The sequence below is a fragment of the Fistularia commersonii genome, chromosome 1, assembly GCF_037954325.1.
Source record: "Fistularia commersonii isolate RoL2024-O1a breed Wild chromosome 1, RoL_Fcom_v1.0, whole genome shotgun sequence".
Classification (NCBI taxonomy): domain Eukaryota; kingdom Metazoa; phylum Chordata; class Actinopteri; order Syngnathiformes; family Fistulariidae; genus Fistularia; species Fistularia commersonii.
Window position 1 is genome coordinate 25,396,945 of NC_141284.1, and position 16,925 is coordinate 25,413,869.

Consider the following 16,925-nt stretch of genomic DNA (forward strand, 5'->3'; position numbering starts at 1 on the left):
ATCCCTGCCGCACTATCAGCTAAAGTCACTAGAATCTACAAACTTGTCATCACAATTGTATAAATTCCAACTTAAAAGTCACTGGAATCTACAAACTTGTCATCACAAATGTGTGTAAATTCCGACTTTAAACTGAGATCACAGATTAAAGTCTCAAGATAATTCCAACATTAAAGATGGAAATTAGGTTCCCTTAAAAAAAGAAAACCATAATAATAGAATTACAAAAAAGGATCTCAATTATGACTTAAGAAAATAAAAAAATTTAAAAAAAGATTCTACATGCATATCAACTGAAAGTAAAAACCTCACCAAAAATGCAAATATGGAGTTGGCCCAAACAATAACAATAAATCGACACAGATAATACCTTTTAGGAGGATTTAGGGAAAAGGATAAGGAACTGGACAATCTTATTTCCATAATGTAAAGTGAAGTGTGTACTCAAGGCATACATAGCCCTGTACACAGGCTACTTCAACGCACTTATTTTACCTTACCATACTTGGTGTTACCAACGTGTATATATATATATATATATATATATATATATATATATATATCACAAATATCCGTTTCTTGTACTTAGGTTGCGAATGCGTTTAGAAATATTTTTGCTTACAATTAAATTAGATGTTGAAGGCGAGTCACGCCACGTAACATTGTGTTGTCGAGCCACAAAGTTAATGGAGATTACTGTTATTTACCGATGACGTGTCTTATCATTTGGAACTCGGTTAAACAATACATTTTGTAAAGTTGTCCTCAAATCCCGTCGTTTTAGAATACTTTCCCGTCGGCCTAACGTCGACCACGTTGCTGTAATCGCGAATTTGCTGACTCAAAGTTCGCTTTTTGTAGAAAAACTTCCGTAATTTCCATATGAGCCGTTTCTGGAAATTTGCCGCGGCCTTCTTTTTTTTTACAGAATGATAGCCGTCTTGTCCAATCAGAGACAGGATTATACGTTCGTCCCCGCCCCTTTTTTGCTCTTGGAAAAGACTGGACTAATCAGCGCTCGCCTCCGTACGTTCAGCCATTTTGTAAGAAAATCAAGCAAGTCTGCCGCCCTACCTTTGCTTCAGACCTGCAGTTTTTTTCTTGTGCAATGGACGGGTGAGTAAAAAAGAGCCACACTTAAGACTTAATTATACGAGACAACCTTAGCCGGACAGCTTCTATTCACACTCCAGTTCTTCGTTAGTGTGTTACCTTTGGGGTTTGTGTTTTATTACATCGGTGGGTCGGAGAAGTTAACTTGAAAACATTTTTTCCCACCAAAACATGCAACAGTTAGCAAGAGCGCAGGCCAACTAGCAGCTGCTAGCAGTCGCTACTGCTAGCAAACGTTAGTTACGTGAACCTTCAAATAATTGTTTTATTTATGTCTATGCATACGCGCGACGAACACATATCGGCCATAACTTCGTTAGAGGGAGGAAAAGAGCGCACTTTTGATAATTACGAAAAAGAAGTGGAATTCGATGTGGCTTTGCGAATACAGTCGTTAGTTAACATAGGCTAACTACGGTGGTTAACTTCGTTTCACGGGAACTCGAGCCGAGGCTAAAGCAACGTGTCTCATTTCCGCATTCATTTGTCTGTGGAGAACCAGGGCCATGTTGAAGATGTCTGGCCCGATCATTTCACGTTGATTGAAACCGAGATCTTATCTCCGGATACCGTAGACGGGGAAGGCTTCGGTAAACTGCGTAATATAGATTTAACATTTATACCAAATTTGTAAATTCGGCGTTCAGTTGAGTTCCGATGTCTTAATTATTAATTGGATCGGTCCAGCGATGCCCTGATCGTAAATTCGATACATTACAGAGTCGCTTCATTATTTGTGCCAAGTATGTTGAAGTTTGCTCCCTTGTATTGTCAAACACTGCAGCCGCTTAGACGCTGACTTGTACCCTCTGGGATCCGGCTACGTCCCTGAAATTGAGTAAGTATATCAAACATGTTTTTTACGAGTAACCAAAGATTGTCACATTTCGCTGGTGCTTTCAAAAATGAGTTCTCATCTCGGAATGAGGAAGTCGATTTGGTTTCGGTTGTTCTTTTTGTATGCAGAATGTGTTCATGCTGTAGGATATTCAATGATTCGTAGAGCTGTATTTTTCCAGTTGTTATTTCACTCTACCTTTGTTTCCTTTGGATTGTTTCACGTCCAATGATCTTGGTTTCTCTTCCCCAGCAGTGTCCATGACATATCAGTTGGCACAAAGGTAAGCCATATTCTCTTGTCACCTCTTCATCTTTCCACTCTTCCCCCATTAACCAAATAGAACGTGGAAAGATAAGCATTTAATTAAATGTCATCACTGTCATGAGCATGTTAGGTATAGCTGTTAAAAGATTACATTTTCAATGTGTGTGAACTGTGGTCACACAAGCAGCTCAGTGAAATAGCTCTGATCGTTTCTTGTATTCACATGTTTGTACTTGTTTCCAGAGCTGTCCATAGGGACAGGACAGATTTTCTTGACAGACTGAGTCCTTATTTTAAACAAAGTTTTTTTGTGTGTGTGTTAAAAAAAAGTTATTTCATATTGAAACATTTATGCCTTGCAATTGATATGCCATCCTATGGAAAATGCAGCAAATCTTAATACAGTGGATTGGATACGTGTTAAATCATTTATGATTGATTACCTCCGGTGCTGGTGGGACTGTTGTTTGGGCTCTGTGTTTTGGGGAAATAAAAACCTCCTTTTTCTTTTTTCCCTTATTACCAATTTTGGTACTTCTGGTATGTTGTTAAACCCTTCCTTCTCTCTGATATTTATCCACTCTCATTTCTGTCACAAGACTACGCAGCCCGTGCCAGCAAAACAAATCAGTACAGTATTGTCTAGCTCTTTATCCCACTGTAAAGATTGGATCTTATCATTTCTAGTGATGACAGTGTCATGTGCTTACGCAACAAAGACCACCCCTTGCTTTGTTATTCATGTGTTAGAACTTACAAAAAAATAAGTTTTCCTGCAAAGTAGTTGTTAACTTGCAGCCCTAATAAAATGCCTGCCTAGGTACTTAATCCTAACGGGGCCGCAGGCAGTGTGTGCCATTTGTGTAATTGAAGACAACTTGGGATGAAACCATCCTCCCACACCCACCCCTGACCAAAGTTCCTCCCACTGTTTAAAAAGCTCTCTTGATATCCACACCTTCTATAGGGGCACAGCCTTTGCTTTTTTGTAGATCATGTACAACATCCTCATTACTGTTACTGATTATAGCGGATACACGTTGATGAAACCATGACCCCAAGTCTCTGTCTTTGCTTTTTGATTCTTGACAAAACAATGCTTGCTCTGCGGAGTTTGGTGACTGCAGTAGTCATGATGCGCAGTTATGGAGTTCTGCCTTGCTGGAATCTGTAATTATTTCGTCTGGGCAGAGCGTCTGGCATTCCGCGGTCACATTCCAATCTCCCCCCTTCAGCCCCCTGGTGAGGCACAGCTCCCTGCCCCCTCCATTGGTGAAGGTTCATCACAAAACAAACATGTCCCTACCTGTACTCTAGCAACTCTATGCAATTCATTTTAGTCATACCACCCACCAACCCAGAGGAGAATGTAAACTGCAAGCAACTTTAGAAGCCACAGAGTAAAAACTATCATCAAGACTCAGAACAAGAATTTTTCGCCCTTAAAGTAATGCAAACCAGGTGCGGATTCGTGTTTGAAGGAGAATAGCCTCCAGTCAATGTTCCTCTTTTGAGCTTATAAGCTAGACCATGACAAAAAGAAACGTGGAGCTACCTAACAGCTTCAGCACATGGCTTTGCCATGTGTCATCTTACTCTGAAGACTACTATTACACTGTCAGGCATGGGATGTGAATAAGTCAGCAACCATTTTTTGAATTGGTTGACAATGTTGGAATGAGCTTACACCATACACTTTTTATTCCCAAATCTTAAAACTTTACATTTAAGCTGTATCACTGTCAGAACATTCCATTTAAAGCCATTGGCACATTGTTGTTGCACCGTTTTCTCTTCGGTCTCTGGCCATTTTTAGAATGAGGAAGTAGGGGAGGAGAGAGCGAGTCTTCTGCTATGGAGTAGTAAATATCACTCCCCATGAGGAAGTTAAGCAAAACTCTTGAATCAGGTCTGATCTTGCTGCTCTTCCTGTTATGAGTTGGTCTGCTGACTGATAGTGTGATACCACCAACTCCAGAACATTTAGTCTAACTGGGGCCACTTCCTATGGCTCTCTTGGCTTTATGGCAGGTCAATCTGCATTATACAACTGTCTTACTTCGTGTTGAGTTTTTCAACACAAGCCATTTGTACTGTATTTGTTTAGTATCATTTGTTTCAGTTTTGGCCCTAGGTGCTCTAGTTGTTTTGAAAACCTGGGAAAGGCTCTTGTTTACTTTTGTTGGTTTATTTGAGATTGCTAATCCTCTTTGTGCGGCACATAGCTAAAGTGGCAGAGTAAACTAAACCAACAGTTGTTTTTTAATGATTGTTAATGCTTTGTGGCCTCAGTTATTCAAACTTTCTCCATACAATTTTCATAGGCTTCGCCAAGTGATCCTAGAAATGTATTGATTCCTCTTTGTGTTTTTACTTGAAAATCGCAAATTGTTTGAGAATCGTCCACCCTGTTTAAAGAGAGGCTAGTATTCACAAGGTGGAGAAGAATGCTTGCAAACCTGCATGACTGGTTGTTTTAATGCCCTAAGGCTCTTCATTTCCCAGAGAGTCCTCGGGGGTTCCATATGTTTGTGCACTGCAATGTAACAATGCCCCTAGTCTCACCCTGAACAGGACCTTCATTGTAGTGTTGTAGAACTAGGGCTACTGAGCCACTTCTTGTGACTGCTATACTTCATTACACAGGGCCGTGAGAACAGCCTTAAACAGAACAATATATACTAAAGCACTAGGATGCAAAGTTTCTGAAGACAATAGGTTCATACTTTGAATGTACTTGTCTCATTTTCATCCATTTCATTCAGCCCATAGCATTCATTCATTTACACTTAACATAACACAAATGCAACTGAAGAAAAAGGAAAGCTAATTGGTCAAGTGTAGCATTTTTAATAGTTTTTATCCATTTAGACTGTTTTCTATCTAATTTCACTTAAAGTATTAAGCTAGAAAATAACCTGCCCCAGTAGATTTATGGAAATGCTGATGGGGAAAAATAGGAAAATGTGAAATATGATGACTCAGTTTCCCTGCTGACAAGCACGGTCACTTCATTCTTCCTGCTGAAGAAGGTGGAGTTCCTTTCTCAAGCACATTTTCCTAAACTATTTTTGCTATCAGATTACTTCCTGCTTTATCACACAATGGCTGGGTAACTTGAGCACTGTGCTCTCCACCTGCCATGCTGTGCTCTCATTGGTGAAAGCATTGAAGTGAGCCTTTGTTGTCTCTGTCCGTAGAGGGGATCCGACGAACTGTTTTCTTCCTGCATATCCAACGGGCCCTATATCATGAACTCAGGTAGGGGGGTTGCCATGGAAGACTGAATCCTCTTTTTATTGAAGTGCTCATCCTGTCTGTGTTGTTTGTGTTGTCATGGTGATCAATCCATTATTCAAGAAGAGCCCGAGCCTGCCGTTCCTTCCTTGATTGTATCTGATTCTGTTTTCTCTCGCAGCCAATGGCAACGACAGCAAAAAATTCAAAGGTGACGTCCGCAGTCCTGGTGTTCCATCACGTGTGGTTCATGTACGCAAGCTACCCAATGACATAAATGAGGCAGAAGTTATTGGCCTAGGATTGCCCTTTGGGAAAGTTACCAATTTGCTGATGCTGAAAGGGAAAAACCAGGTAAGAGTTGAATTGCAGGTAGTGTTACCAGTAACCTGTGGTGCTTTTTTTTCGTATAATGAAACTATTGCTTATATTTATAGCTATTATATTAAAGCCTACTGTTTGAATGTAAACCTGATGTTATCAAGACAGCAGTTAAATTGGAGTTGATTGCAGATTGTCTTAATGATTATGTTGTATTGGCAGTCGTCTGAAGATTCCGAGCATTTGACCATTGATGAGCTATGAGAATTACAAATATAAAGAATTATTAGTGATGCCTAATTGGAAATAGCTTCAATGAAGTACCTGTTCATTTTGATGGTATGAAGCAATTGCTATAAGGCAAAATCTGGTTCTCCGCTGCAGGCATTCCTGGAGTTAAACAGTGAGGAATGTGCACAGACGATGGTGAGCTACTACTCCTCTGTGACCCCTGTCATCAGAAACCATCCCATTTACATGCAATACTCAACCCACAAAGAGCTGAAGACTGATAATTCTCCCAACCAAGTGGTAAGTGTCTGGTCTCACTCACTTGCTCACATTTGCTTTTCATTTTGATTGTTTGGGCCTGCTTATGTAAATGCAAGTTGAATTTTTTGTCACATTTCAATTTGATTTATTGTTGTGAGTTTGCATTGAAAGGCTTTGTTTTATAAGGGTAAGAAAGAGCACTGACGTCATCATGCTAACTTACAGTAATTTAATTTTACATTTCATTACATTTTCTAATTTACAGAGTTTACTCAATTTATGCGGTGTATCTTCTCCGTTCCTTCTTTTTTTTTTTTTTTTTTTTTGATTGTTTTTTTAGCGTGCCCAAGCAGCCCTTCAGGCTGTCAATGCACTCCACGGTGGCGGGATGGGAACCATGGCTATTTCGGCAGATGCAGCCAGTCTGGGAGGACCTACAAGCCAAAGTCCTGTACTCCGAGTCATTGTGGAAAACCTCTTCTACCCTGTCACCTTGGATGTACTTCATCAGGTATGGTCAACTTTTGATTGAAGTGTAAACTTCCTGATGTTTTTCACACATTTACATGCACATGTTATATACCCCTCAGCTTTGGGTGAAGGGCAATTTTGTAGCTTGCCGACTTGGATGAACCAGTTATGCATTGTAATATTTTTGCTTTTATCGTCTGTCAGTTAAAATAGAGTACAGTTTTCTTTCATCTTTAGTTGACATGCCTAATTATGGTTTTCTGTTCCACAGATTTTCTCCAAATTTGGCACTGTGCTGAAGATTATCACTTTCACCAAGAACAACCAGTTTCAGGCTCTGATCCAGTATGCAGATGGCATGACAGCTCAGCATGCAAAATTGGTAACTTGTGCAAGCAGTGCAATGTATTGTGACTTAATTTTTTAGGGGAACAGAGTGAAAAGCCAGTGCATATATAATTAAATATGATTGTCTAACAACTGGTGGGGAAAGTATTCACATCAATCTAACGCAAGTCAACCTGTCTCAGTCTCTGGATGGACAGAACATCTACAACGCTTGCTGTACCCTAAGAATCAGCTTTTCCAAGCTCACCAGCCTCAATGTCAAGTACAACAATGACAAGAGCAGGGACTACACCCGACCAGACCTCCCCACTGCAGATTCACAGCCCTCAATTGACCATCAGACCATGGCGGCTGCTGCATTTGGTAACCGATCTGTATTTGTACTGATCCCAATTACCAATGTCAAAAGGATGTATGTAATCTGTGGCCATTTTATCATCCATATTTGTACAATGTAATTTGTTCAAAGATAACTTTACCAGTTGCTCATTAACAGTTGTAGGGGTTGAACTCCACCATTACACTGAGGGGTGCTCTTTATATTTTTTGGGGGATGGGGCCCTGTCATTAACATTCTCATTATAATCCACTTCAGTGTGACACTCTGCACCACCTTGAGTTCAACATTAGAATATTTTCTGATTGTGTCAAAGTGTATCACTCATTGTAAATTTACAATAGATCTCAGCAATTATATCTTACAACTGTAATGGATATGAAATACCTCACCCCTCAGTTTTCCAAACATTTTAATTTTGTCAAATGTAAATATGGAAAAATGATTTTCATTTTGTTCTAGCTGCACCAGGTATAATATCTGCCTCTCCCTATGGTGGAGCTCATGCATTCCCCCCAACCTTTGCCATCCAGCAGGCCGCAGGTTAGTACATTAATACATCTAATTACATGCACAATACTTAGATATTTGCCTTTTTAAGATATGAAACTGAGATGTCTTTGTGAATATAGTTGAATTTTTATATATAAAATCTGCCAGTACCCTTTACGGTGGTAATTATAAAAGTAATTGCATTTTTCCTCTCAGGCCTCTCAGTGCCTGGTATTCCCAGTGCCTTGGCATCTCTGGGTGTGGGGCACACAAGTATGGCAGCTGCAGCGGCGGCTGCCAGTCGACTTGGCCTTTCAGGGCTCACCGCCTCTGCGGGACACAATGTTTTGTTGGTCAGCAATCTCAACCCTGAGGTCAGTACCCTCACTGTATGACTTCGCTGCAGCCTGTCTCTGTCAATGCTTAGAAAAAATTAAAAAGTAGCTTTGTAATTTACTTACACATACAGTTCATGGACCATTATCTTAAAAAAAAAAAACAATTAAATTTACCTTCCATCTCCCACCATCTCCATATGACAGACAAGCTGACAAACCCATACTGCTGTCTTTAGCTTAAAGGGGTCATCAAAACCTCTCTTTCAGGACCTCTGTGTTTGACCAAACCTGCTGCATTTCTGACCTGCCAGTTTGCTCACTGTGAATTTTAAGTTTATTCAATACACTAACTTCTTTTTTTAAAACTTACATTTCTTCATTTATGTCCATTAGTTGAATCATTCTTGAGTTGTTGAAGAGACAATATTACTTTTTCTTGTTTTGTACTCATAAATACATGTGCATTATTAGGGCATTTTTCTCAGATAGTGTTGCATGTCTCTCACAGTGATTACACTTGTAGTCTAGTTTGTTAATTTGGAGCTGGGACAGGATTATGGAATTTGTTATACAGATGACTGACCCATATACACTGTAATTTTAATGATAAAACATAGGATGTAATTTAAAAGTACATATTGTCTCTGTCCTTTTCTGTATTTCATTGTTAATCTTTTTTTTTCTCTTCTTTTTCTCCTAGTGTTCCCATAGTGACAGTGCATTTTAATTTAGCCAGTTCTACTGTCTGAAGCACTACATTTCTTTGTGTATACTGACCTTGTTTTTTTACTTCCTTTTTCTCTCTCTCTCTCTCTCCTTTTTCTGTCTCCCTCTTTTTTATTTAACCCCCCCCCCTACTCTGGCCAACTGACTGCACACCCCATGACCAATTGTTCCTGTCGTCCTCACCCCCTCTGTTACTACTACAACCACTCCTTTTTACCACCACCCCATCCCATACCCCCATCCATTGACCCAAATTTGGACACAACCACAAAATAAACACATTGGCACATTTCCCCCGATTTTATCACCTGTCTTTCCACCACCTTCTGTCATCCCCCTATCTCATCTCTCTCCTATTCCATGCTGTCAAATCCTTCTCTTGTCCTGTTCTCCACATTCTCTTCGTCCCTCATGACTCTCCTTCCTCCATGGTACTGTGGCCTTCCTGTGGACCTCGCTGCCTGTGGCCTGCGGACATGTCCCGACTCCACTCCACTGTCCTCCACTCCGCTCCGTCTCTTTTCCCCTGTACCCTGTTCCCTCTCCCCTTTGCCCCCGGCCCCCCCCCCGCCCCGCTGCTCCCCCTGCTGTCTCTAAAGATCGTTACGCCACACTGCCTCTTTATTCTTTTCGGTACGTTATCATCCTTTCATCTCCTTTTTTATTACTACTGTTACCTGGCAAGGTGGGCATGTCTTGTCTCATGTTGTTGGCTTTGTTTTTAACACTGATGGCTTGTCATCAGGCTACAGGGATATGAAGGGTTGGGTTGTCTCTTTTGGGGTTTGTATGACCTGTTTTTGTTGTTTGTGGGTTTGTGTGAGAAAAGTACAGTCAGAACAAACAAAGCAGCAACACTTGATTTTGTCTCGAGAGGTAGTTCTATTGTCTGCAGTCCAGCATTGAAGTGGTTAATCTTCAGAGAGAACTGCCTTGACTGGAAAGTGTGTCAGAGGTTTTTATTCAGAATCCTGGTTTCTAATTTCAAAATGCAAGAAAAAAGTTTGAATTTAAACAAATATGCAATTGGTCACATTAGTAATAAAATACAATGCAACAAAGATCTTGTGCAAAGATTGACTGAAAAATTAAGTGCTGCTGCCTTCTTAGTTATTGTGAGTTGACATGTCTCTGGGATCATGTCACTACATTACTTTTGCAGTTTCTCTAAAGTAGGTATATGCATGGTTAGTTTACTCCTGCATGTGTTTCTCTTAGATCCTCAGTCTGATTGACAAATCAAGTTTTCCTTTATTAAGTAATCAGTCTGTTTTAAAATGAGAAAAACTCCCTTTTTAGATCATTGATTTCCACATAAAATCACTAGCCTCTCTTGGTTTTAATTCTTAACAGTTGAGCAAGATAAGTGCAATGTTAGTTTGAGAATCAATACGGACTATAAAAATTGACAGTAGTGTTCATGTTAATCATCTAGTACTCATTTGGTAACAGAACATTGTTTCTGATGTAATGGTTTTGATTGTTTTTCTTGCCGTGTTTGGCTGTTTGGCACCTGTGCAGGTTGCGTTGCACTCCTATGTTGATATCGTCTTATTCCTCTCTTAGGTGTGTATGGCGATGTGATGAGAGTCAAGATCCTGTTCAATAAAAAGGAGAATGCTCTGATCCAGATGTCTGATGGCACACAGGCTCAGCTAGGTAGTTATAAAAAAACGATAATGGCATTTTGCTCTCTGATGTTCCTCTTTTCATTGATCTGAGTTTACTTCATATTACTTATCACATACTCCTTGTCGGAGTCCTCTGAGATCATAGGACTTTGTTAAAGAATCTGACTCGAAAATATTTAATGAATGCAGAATTTTCCAGTTCCCTTCTCTTAGCGAATTGGGGCTCATGCCAGAATTTAAAGAGGAATGCCTCAACGGTTTGTGCTTTAATGAAATGACTGACTCTCCTCTCCAATGTCCTTGTAGCCATGAATCACCTGAATGGCCAACGTCTTCACGGCAGGGCTATGCGTGTGACACTGTCAAAACACACCACAGTGCAGCTGCCCAGGGAAGGCCATGAGGACCAGGGCCTTACAAAGGATTACAGCAATTCGCCACTGCATCGTTTCAAGAAGCCTGGGTCAAAAAATTACTCCAACATTTTCCCACCCTCTGCAACACTCCATCTTTCCAACATACCGTGAGTTGTTTATGCAAACCTTGTTAAGTGCATCTGTCCTTTCTTTTTGAAGGTCTGACTGATTTCGTTACCTCAATGCATTTTTATATATTTATTATTGGGCATGAGATCATTATTGTGATATGTAAAGGTCTTTATTCAATACTAATACCAAATTGAGGAAAGGAACAAATTATATAGCAAAGAATGATCAAAAACATGTATTTATATCTGCTGTCCATGTCCTTATGAAGGAAATATTTGCTCATTATTCAATGGCCTCCTGGACAATATCTGATGAATAGTGGGGAAGTCTTGAGTAGCTGGAGAAGTCTGTAAGACTGGTACAGGACATGTATGCTCACTGTGAGTCAGTGGTGGGACTTCATCAGGGATCGGCAGTGGTGATGGACAGGCTGACAGATGAGGTTAGACAGGAATCTTCATAGGCCGTGATGTTTGCAGATGACATTGTGATCTGTAGTGAGAGCAGAGAACAGGTTGAGGGAAATCTAGATAGTAGATGGAATTGGAGGTCGAGGGGAAGACCAAGGAGAAAATATATGGACGTAGTGACAGAGGCTATGAAGGCAGCTGGTGTCAGAGAGGAGTATACAGATAATAGTTAGATGGAGAAAGTTGTATCGCTGTGACGACCCCTGAAGGGAAATACTGAAAGGAGTAGTAGTAGTCATCATAATAAATGATTACATAGACACATGAAAATAAAACAAATGCTTACTTTAATGTGTCTTTTCTTTATCACCCTCCTTTCATACAGGCCTTCTGTGATGGAGGAAGACCTCAAAAGGCTTTTTGCCAGTGCAGGGGCCACAGTCAAAGCCTTCAAGTTCTTTCAGTAAGTTTTCTTAATTGCTTCCTCGACCTGTTTCTTTGCATTCGGATGAGCAAGCTTTCCACACAAATGTAGATAAAGTCTGACTTTGATAACACTTGTCGCTATTCCTCAGGAAAGACCGTAAAATGGCCCTGATCCAGATGGCTTCCGTCGAGGAGGCAATTGAGTCTCTGATCGAGTTTCACAACCACGATCTGGGAGAAAACCACCATCTTCGAGTGTCCTTTTCCAAGTCCACCATCTGAGTGCCTTTGCTCCCTTCAAGGCTATTGCAATCTGATCGCCGCTCTTGTCGAGGTGGCTTTCAGTGGAAATCGTACATTTAAAGCTGAGTTTCTTTGTAGAAAATTGCTCTCTTCTCAGTCAATGGTTTTTGGGTATCAGTTTTGACTGATTCTGGTTTTTCATCAAGGTTAAAATCTTTTTAGAATACTAGAGACAAACATTTAACTAAAGGTATATCATTAACCGTGGTTTGTTCCACCTTTGTATAAGGTAATATGTTTTTCCCCTCTCAATATTGGTGTCAACATTGGGTTTTTCTTGGGCATTACGTCTGTAACTCTGACCATCAAAAATGCAGCAGTAAGCAAGGGAAACTTCCTCCATAGCAGGCAACTGTCTCAACTATGACCATTTTCCTGTTATCGTTCTTGCCATTGCTGATTGCTTCCTTTCGAATCTTTGCTACATTTGTATGTTGCTGTGCACAAAATATTTTGCCCCTCTACTTGGGCTTTGACTCAAGCATAAGGAGCGAGGTAAAGAAAGCCTGGCCAATTAACCAACAAATGAAATCGAAGCAAGTGTGATCAAATTCGCAACTCTGAACAAGTTGCTGGTACCCAAATCAAAAAAGGATTTATGTAGAGTTGTGGGAAGGGAGCAATATTTTACAACGAATTGTTTAATTGAAGGTAAAGTAGGTGCAGCTCATAAACTGTCACTTAAGACCAAATTGCTTAAAGTCACCTCCACCACAGATGTATATGTGGATGACTCATATCCACACCGGACACACTTCAGCATTCCTTTTACCATTATAGTTGCGTGGATTATGTGTGCGTGCCTTGTTTTTGAAATGCCACTTTGAACCTGTTTGGCCAGTCAGAAATAGTTTTAGACAAAGAATTTCGTTTTGGCTCAAGGACCACCAAACAACTTATTTTCTGGACAACCTTTTTATTTTATCATGTTGTCAGTACTCGCATGTTTTTCTTCTGGGGTCCTGTACCACTATCTGTAGTAAGGAACTCATTCTGTCAGAATCCTGTGCCTTACTTTGCCCCAACCAGATTGCCTTAAGCATAACTCTTGACTTCATTTTGGAAAAGACCGGTCTTAAAATGCCTTTTTAGTATGTACCAGCATTGTTAAAGTGGGGGGGGGGGGAGTGGCCTACTCTATCTTCTGTTTCTTCTTAAAGTGTTTATCTAAGGATTGTATCTATATATACCCCGTGATATGTATGTAGAAACATGAATGTAAGTCAGATAGGTGCCTGATATCCTTGCTAAGTGATGTAGCTCTGTTAGGTGTATTGTTGCAAGAGTAGAGCTGTATCTAGCCATCCTGATTTACAGTGCCCACCCACCAACATCGGTGTTTGTGGAGCCTTATTTAACCATATAATGTTCATTTATATGACGACACCTATATATTCATTTATCTTTCCTTTTTTAATGTTAGCATCTACATGTATCACTTCTAAACTTAACTGATACTATATGTAGTGGCTGGGTTTGATCAGTTTCATAGTGCCTTGACTCCGTAAGGCTGAGATCCTCACTGGCCAGGTTAGTTGACTTTGTTTACCTATCTTTCAGGTATCTTTCTTTACTTTTTTAAAACCTGACTACAAAGATGCCTTTTTCTCCATTATATTCAGGTATATTCTGTGAGAGGGCAGCTGGGAGGCATTTGTCAATAGATCATAACAGCCGTCTTGGACTGTGTCAAAAAAAAGACAGCCCAGTTTTTTTTCCCTACAAGTCAGGATAACAGGATTACACTGTGTGTGTGTTTGCGCCACAGTCAGGTTCTTTAGTGCACTTTTCCTCAATGATAGGTCCAAGTTGGCACCGTCACGCTGAAGTCTTAAACGTCACATTCCTGAGTGTCTTAAGCACCAGTTTCCACAGCTTCAACCACTGTAGTCTTGGACCAGATACAGATGCGCTCTCTCTATTTTTGTAAAAGATGATTTATGCATGAAATTTCATGTAGCTACAGACGGTTATTGTTGTTAAGGACCAAAGTATCTTTTACCCCCGCTGTTTTGTAGTGTTTTTCTTACCGGGTTGTTCACATTCCTGCTATTTCACAAAAGGCTTCAGATACCTTTGTTTTAAGTAACAAATTGTACTGTATATTGCACCCCTTTCATTTGATCCACGTTGCAAAGAGCCTGTTTGGTAGAGATGGCTTTAGAAAAAAACTATTGTTTAGAAGATTATATGCCTTTCCATTTTTTGTTAAAAGCTTTTATTTTTCTCCTTTTATATGGGGGCGGGGTTGGGTTATTGTATGATGCAGGGGTCGATGGTTGTATATATTCATGTTTTTGTACCACAAAGTCATTTGGATTATATCAACATTACATCCAAAACATGTATATTTTGATAGAAAAAAAAAATACAGTACAGACCTATTAAGCTCCCTGGAGCTGTACAAACACAACTTTTGTAACACAAAAACATTAAACCAATCTGAACACACAAGTGTCTCTGTATATGCCCCCTCACCACCCCTGCCATTCTGTTCTTGCATCTTCCGCTGCCTTCAATAAATCTTAAGTTTGTTTCTTCTTTCATCTGGCCTCATTTGGTTTCTGTCTCTTTCCCTCCTGTGGAGCTGATACTCTGTTGGTTAACATCTTGTAACATTTTCCACACTTCCCATCCTGTTTACTGCTGATGGGCTTTTTTTTATTTTTAAAATCTTCTGTATTTCCAGCTTTTTACTCATCTCATCTAAAACTCAACTGACCTCTTACCTGGGCCCAGAGTTGTTGCAAATAATTAGACCCACTTTAAACTGAAGCTTAACACTGGGAAAATTTCTGCATTTCAGACCAGGAAGTGTGCTTTCAAAAAGGAGGCGGTGGTCTTGGCTGCAGTGCCAGAAACAGACAAACCCTACTTATTACTACAATTTTTTACCCAGCATGGATTCCTGGTGGATGGTAACATGTAGGAAAGATGGAAACTCTTCATGCTTATACCAGCATATTCTGACCAATGGAAGGTTTGCAAATCCAGGTGCATCGCTTTCCATATTAGAAATTGCATTATCTGACCCCTGCTTACATAACCAGGAATATAAAAGAAACAAAACCCCAGCAAAGTGGTATCACTAAATGTAGTTCCATGTTCAGGAATCAGTGTGTATCCAGTTTACTCCGCTCACATTCTGACCTTTCAGATGAGCAGGTCTAGTTAACTACTTTATGTCCAGTCACGATGGGGAAAAGGAAATCACAGTATCATAACATGATTATAAAACATGAGCACACCTATTCCTGTTTGGATATGAAAAGTGGAGGTGATTGAGGAGAGACCAGCTACATGGTTACACCCACCCTAGACCACTAGGAGGAGGTCTTGCTCTGTGCTGGTCGTAATGGATCGGCATACTGAAGTGACTTTACCTGCCACTCACAATGTCAATAGTTAGAGGCTTAATCTCAAGTGCCTCCATAGGCTTTCTGGCATTAGCTGTATAACTTTTTCTTTTCTCTTGTCTGACTTTCTCACAGAGCAGAAGAAAGGATTAACCTCAAATCATGCCTTGCCTCTGAGACGAAGGGGGGGGGGGACAAATGAGAAAGGTAGAAGTGAGTCCAGTGGCATCTTTGCGGTTTAGAAGAGCTGGGTTTTGCACTGATTTCAGAGTTTGCTTACTGGGTGCACCGTGGGAAATTAGTAAGCCCCCTTTTTTCAATATGCAGCACAATGTTAAGGTATTGGAAAAGCACATGTTGGACACAAAAACTGTCTCCACACATGGAGCTTAAATTGAAATGGACAGCTTTTGGTCCCTTTTATATTTGTGTATTTTTTGGGAATTTCCTTTGAACAAGAGATGATGTTTTGGAGGCCAAATGAGCCGAAAAAGGAAAAAAAATTAAATGTTCACCAGACTTAGATCCATGTCTGGATCTAGACAGTAAAATGAGTTTTTCAGTTTACAAAAAAAAACCCATGGTAAATTATCACAGTATGAGAATATTGATCCTCTGCTCTGTGGGTGGTCTTAATCACAGTTAATTTGCTGAATTTCACCACGGCTACACATGTATAACTTCTGTTATTATCTTGCATACAAACTCGTTTGAAGCTCATGGTAAAAGCAGATCCTAACTTGGCCGGTTACAGCTGCATGGCTGACATTTAAGTTCTGGGGATGCTTATGAAAAGCGGTACAAAAGAATGCCGCCATGCCTGCCAAGACTTTAAACACATCTAATGGATGGTTGGTTTGACCGGTTTCAAGTTTTAACAGACGCTCTCAACCAGTCCCACTGAAAGTGTTTAAAGAAGTATATATCGAGATGTTTGTAATTCAGTTCATCCCTGCTGGTGGAAAAAAAAAAAGACTGAGGCGAGAACTTGCACTTCTGATGGTGTTTTGAGAGCACAGACCCTTGTTTACTTGCAGCATCTTAGTATTTCACTCTGCACCAGGAGTAATTTGGAGCAGAGAGCAGTCTACGCCGAATCCTCTTTGGAATATATTGAAATGCAAAGAGATTGCATAATTGGGTGGAAGGATAATTCAAAGTAAGATGATCCAAGTGCAGATTTATGATGTTTTTCGGGGTTATCAAATTCCTGGAATCAGTGGCGCACAAAATTCGGTACTTAATCTAATTTCAACGCGTCAGGACAAATTTGAAAAAACGAAACTGGCAATGGACGCGGCGAGAGCAGGCGGAGTATGTCGGCGCCGGAT

The 16,925-nt window shown here is 40.2% G+C and overlaps 1 protein-coding gene across 3 annotated transcripts; it reads left to right on the forward strand.

The window, feature by feature from the left end:
• Positions 1-1,041: 1,041 nt before the first annotated feature.
• On the forward strand, positions 1,042-14,785 carry ptbp1a (polypyrimidine tract binding protein 1a). 3 transcript variants are annotated; one of them, XM_086156594.1, is made up of 16 exons: positions 1,042-1,116; positions 1,898-1,951; positions 2,204-2,234; positions 5,419-5,479; positions 5,637-5,809; positions 6,161-6,307; positions 6,609-6,779; positions 7,011-7,121; positions 7,270-7,450; positions 7,896-7,967; positions 8,133-8,290; positions 9,580-9,613; positions 10,547-10,639; positions 10,918-11,134; positions 11,895-11,972; positions 12,085-14,785. In XM_086156594.1, the coding sequence occupies exons 1-16, from the start codon at positions 1,109-1,111 to the stop codon at positions 12,215-12,217; spliced, it is 1,722 nt and encodes a 573-aa protein (XP_086012720.1). In that variant the 5' UTR covers positions 1,042-1,108; the 3' UTR covers positions 12,218-14,785. The 3 variants fall into 3 exon arrangements, with proteins under 3 accessions (XP_086012720.1, XP_086012702.1, XP_086012711.1); XM_086156576.1 differs by having other exon boundaries at positions 1,043-1,116; positions 7,887-7,967; XM_086156585.1 differs by having other exon boundaries at positions 1,064-1,116; positions 2,207-2,234; positions 7,887-7,967.
• Positions 14,786-16,925: the final 2,140 nt, after the last annotated feature.

Bases quoted from the DNA above. Each gene is read 5' to 3' on its own strand.
- ptbp1a (XM_086156576.1), top strand. The intron at 6,308-6,608 runs GTAAGTGTCTGG...TTGTTTTTTTAG, and splicing joins ATAATTCTCCCAACCAAGTG to CGTGCCCAAGCAGCCCTTCA. The intron at 10,640-10,917 runs GTAGTTATAAAA...ATGTCCTTGTAG, and splicing joins TGGCACACAGGCTCAGCTAG to CCATGAATCACCTGAATGGC.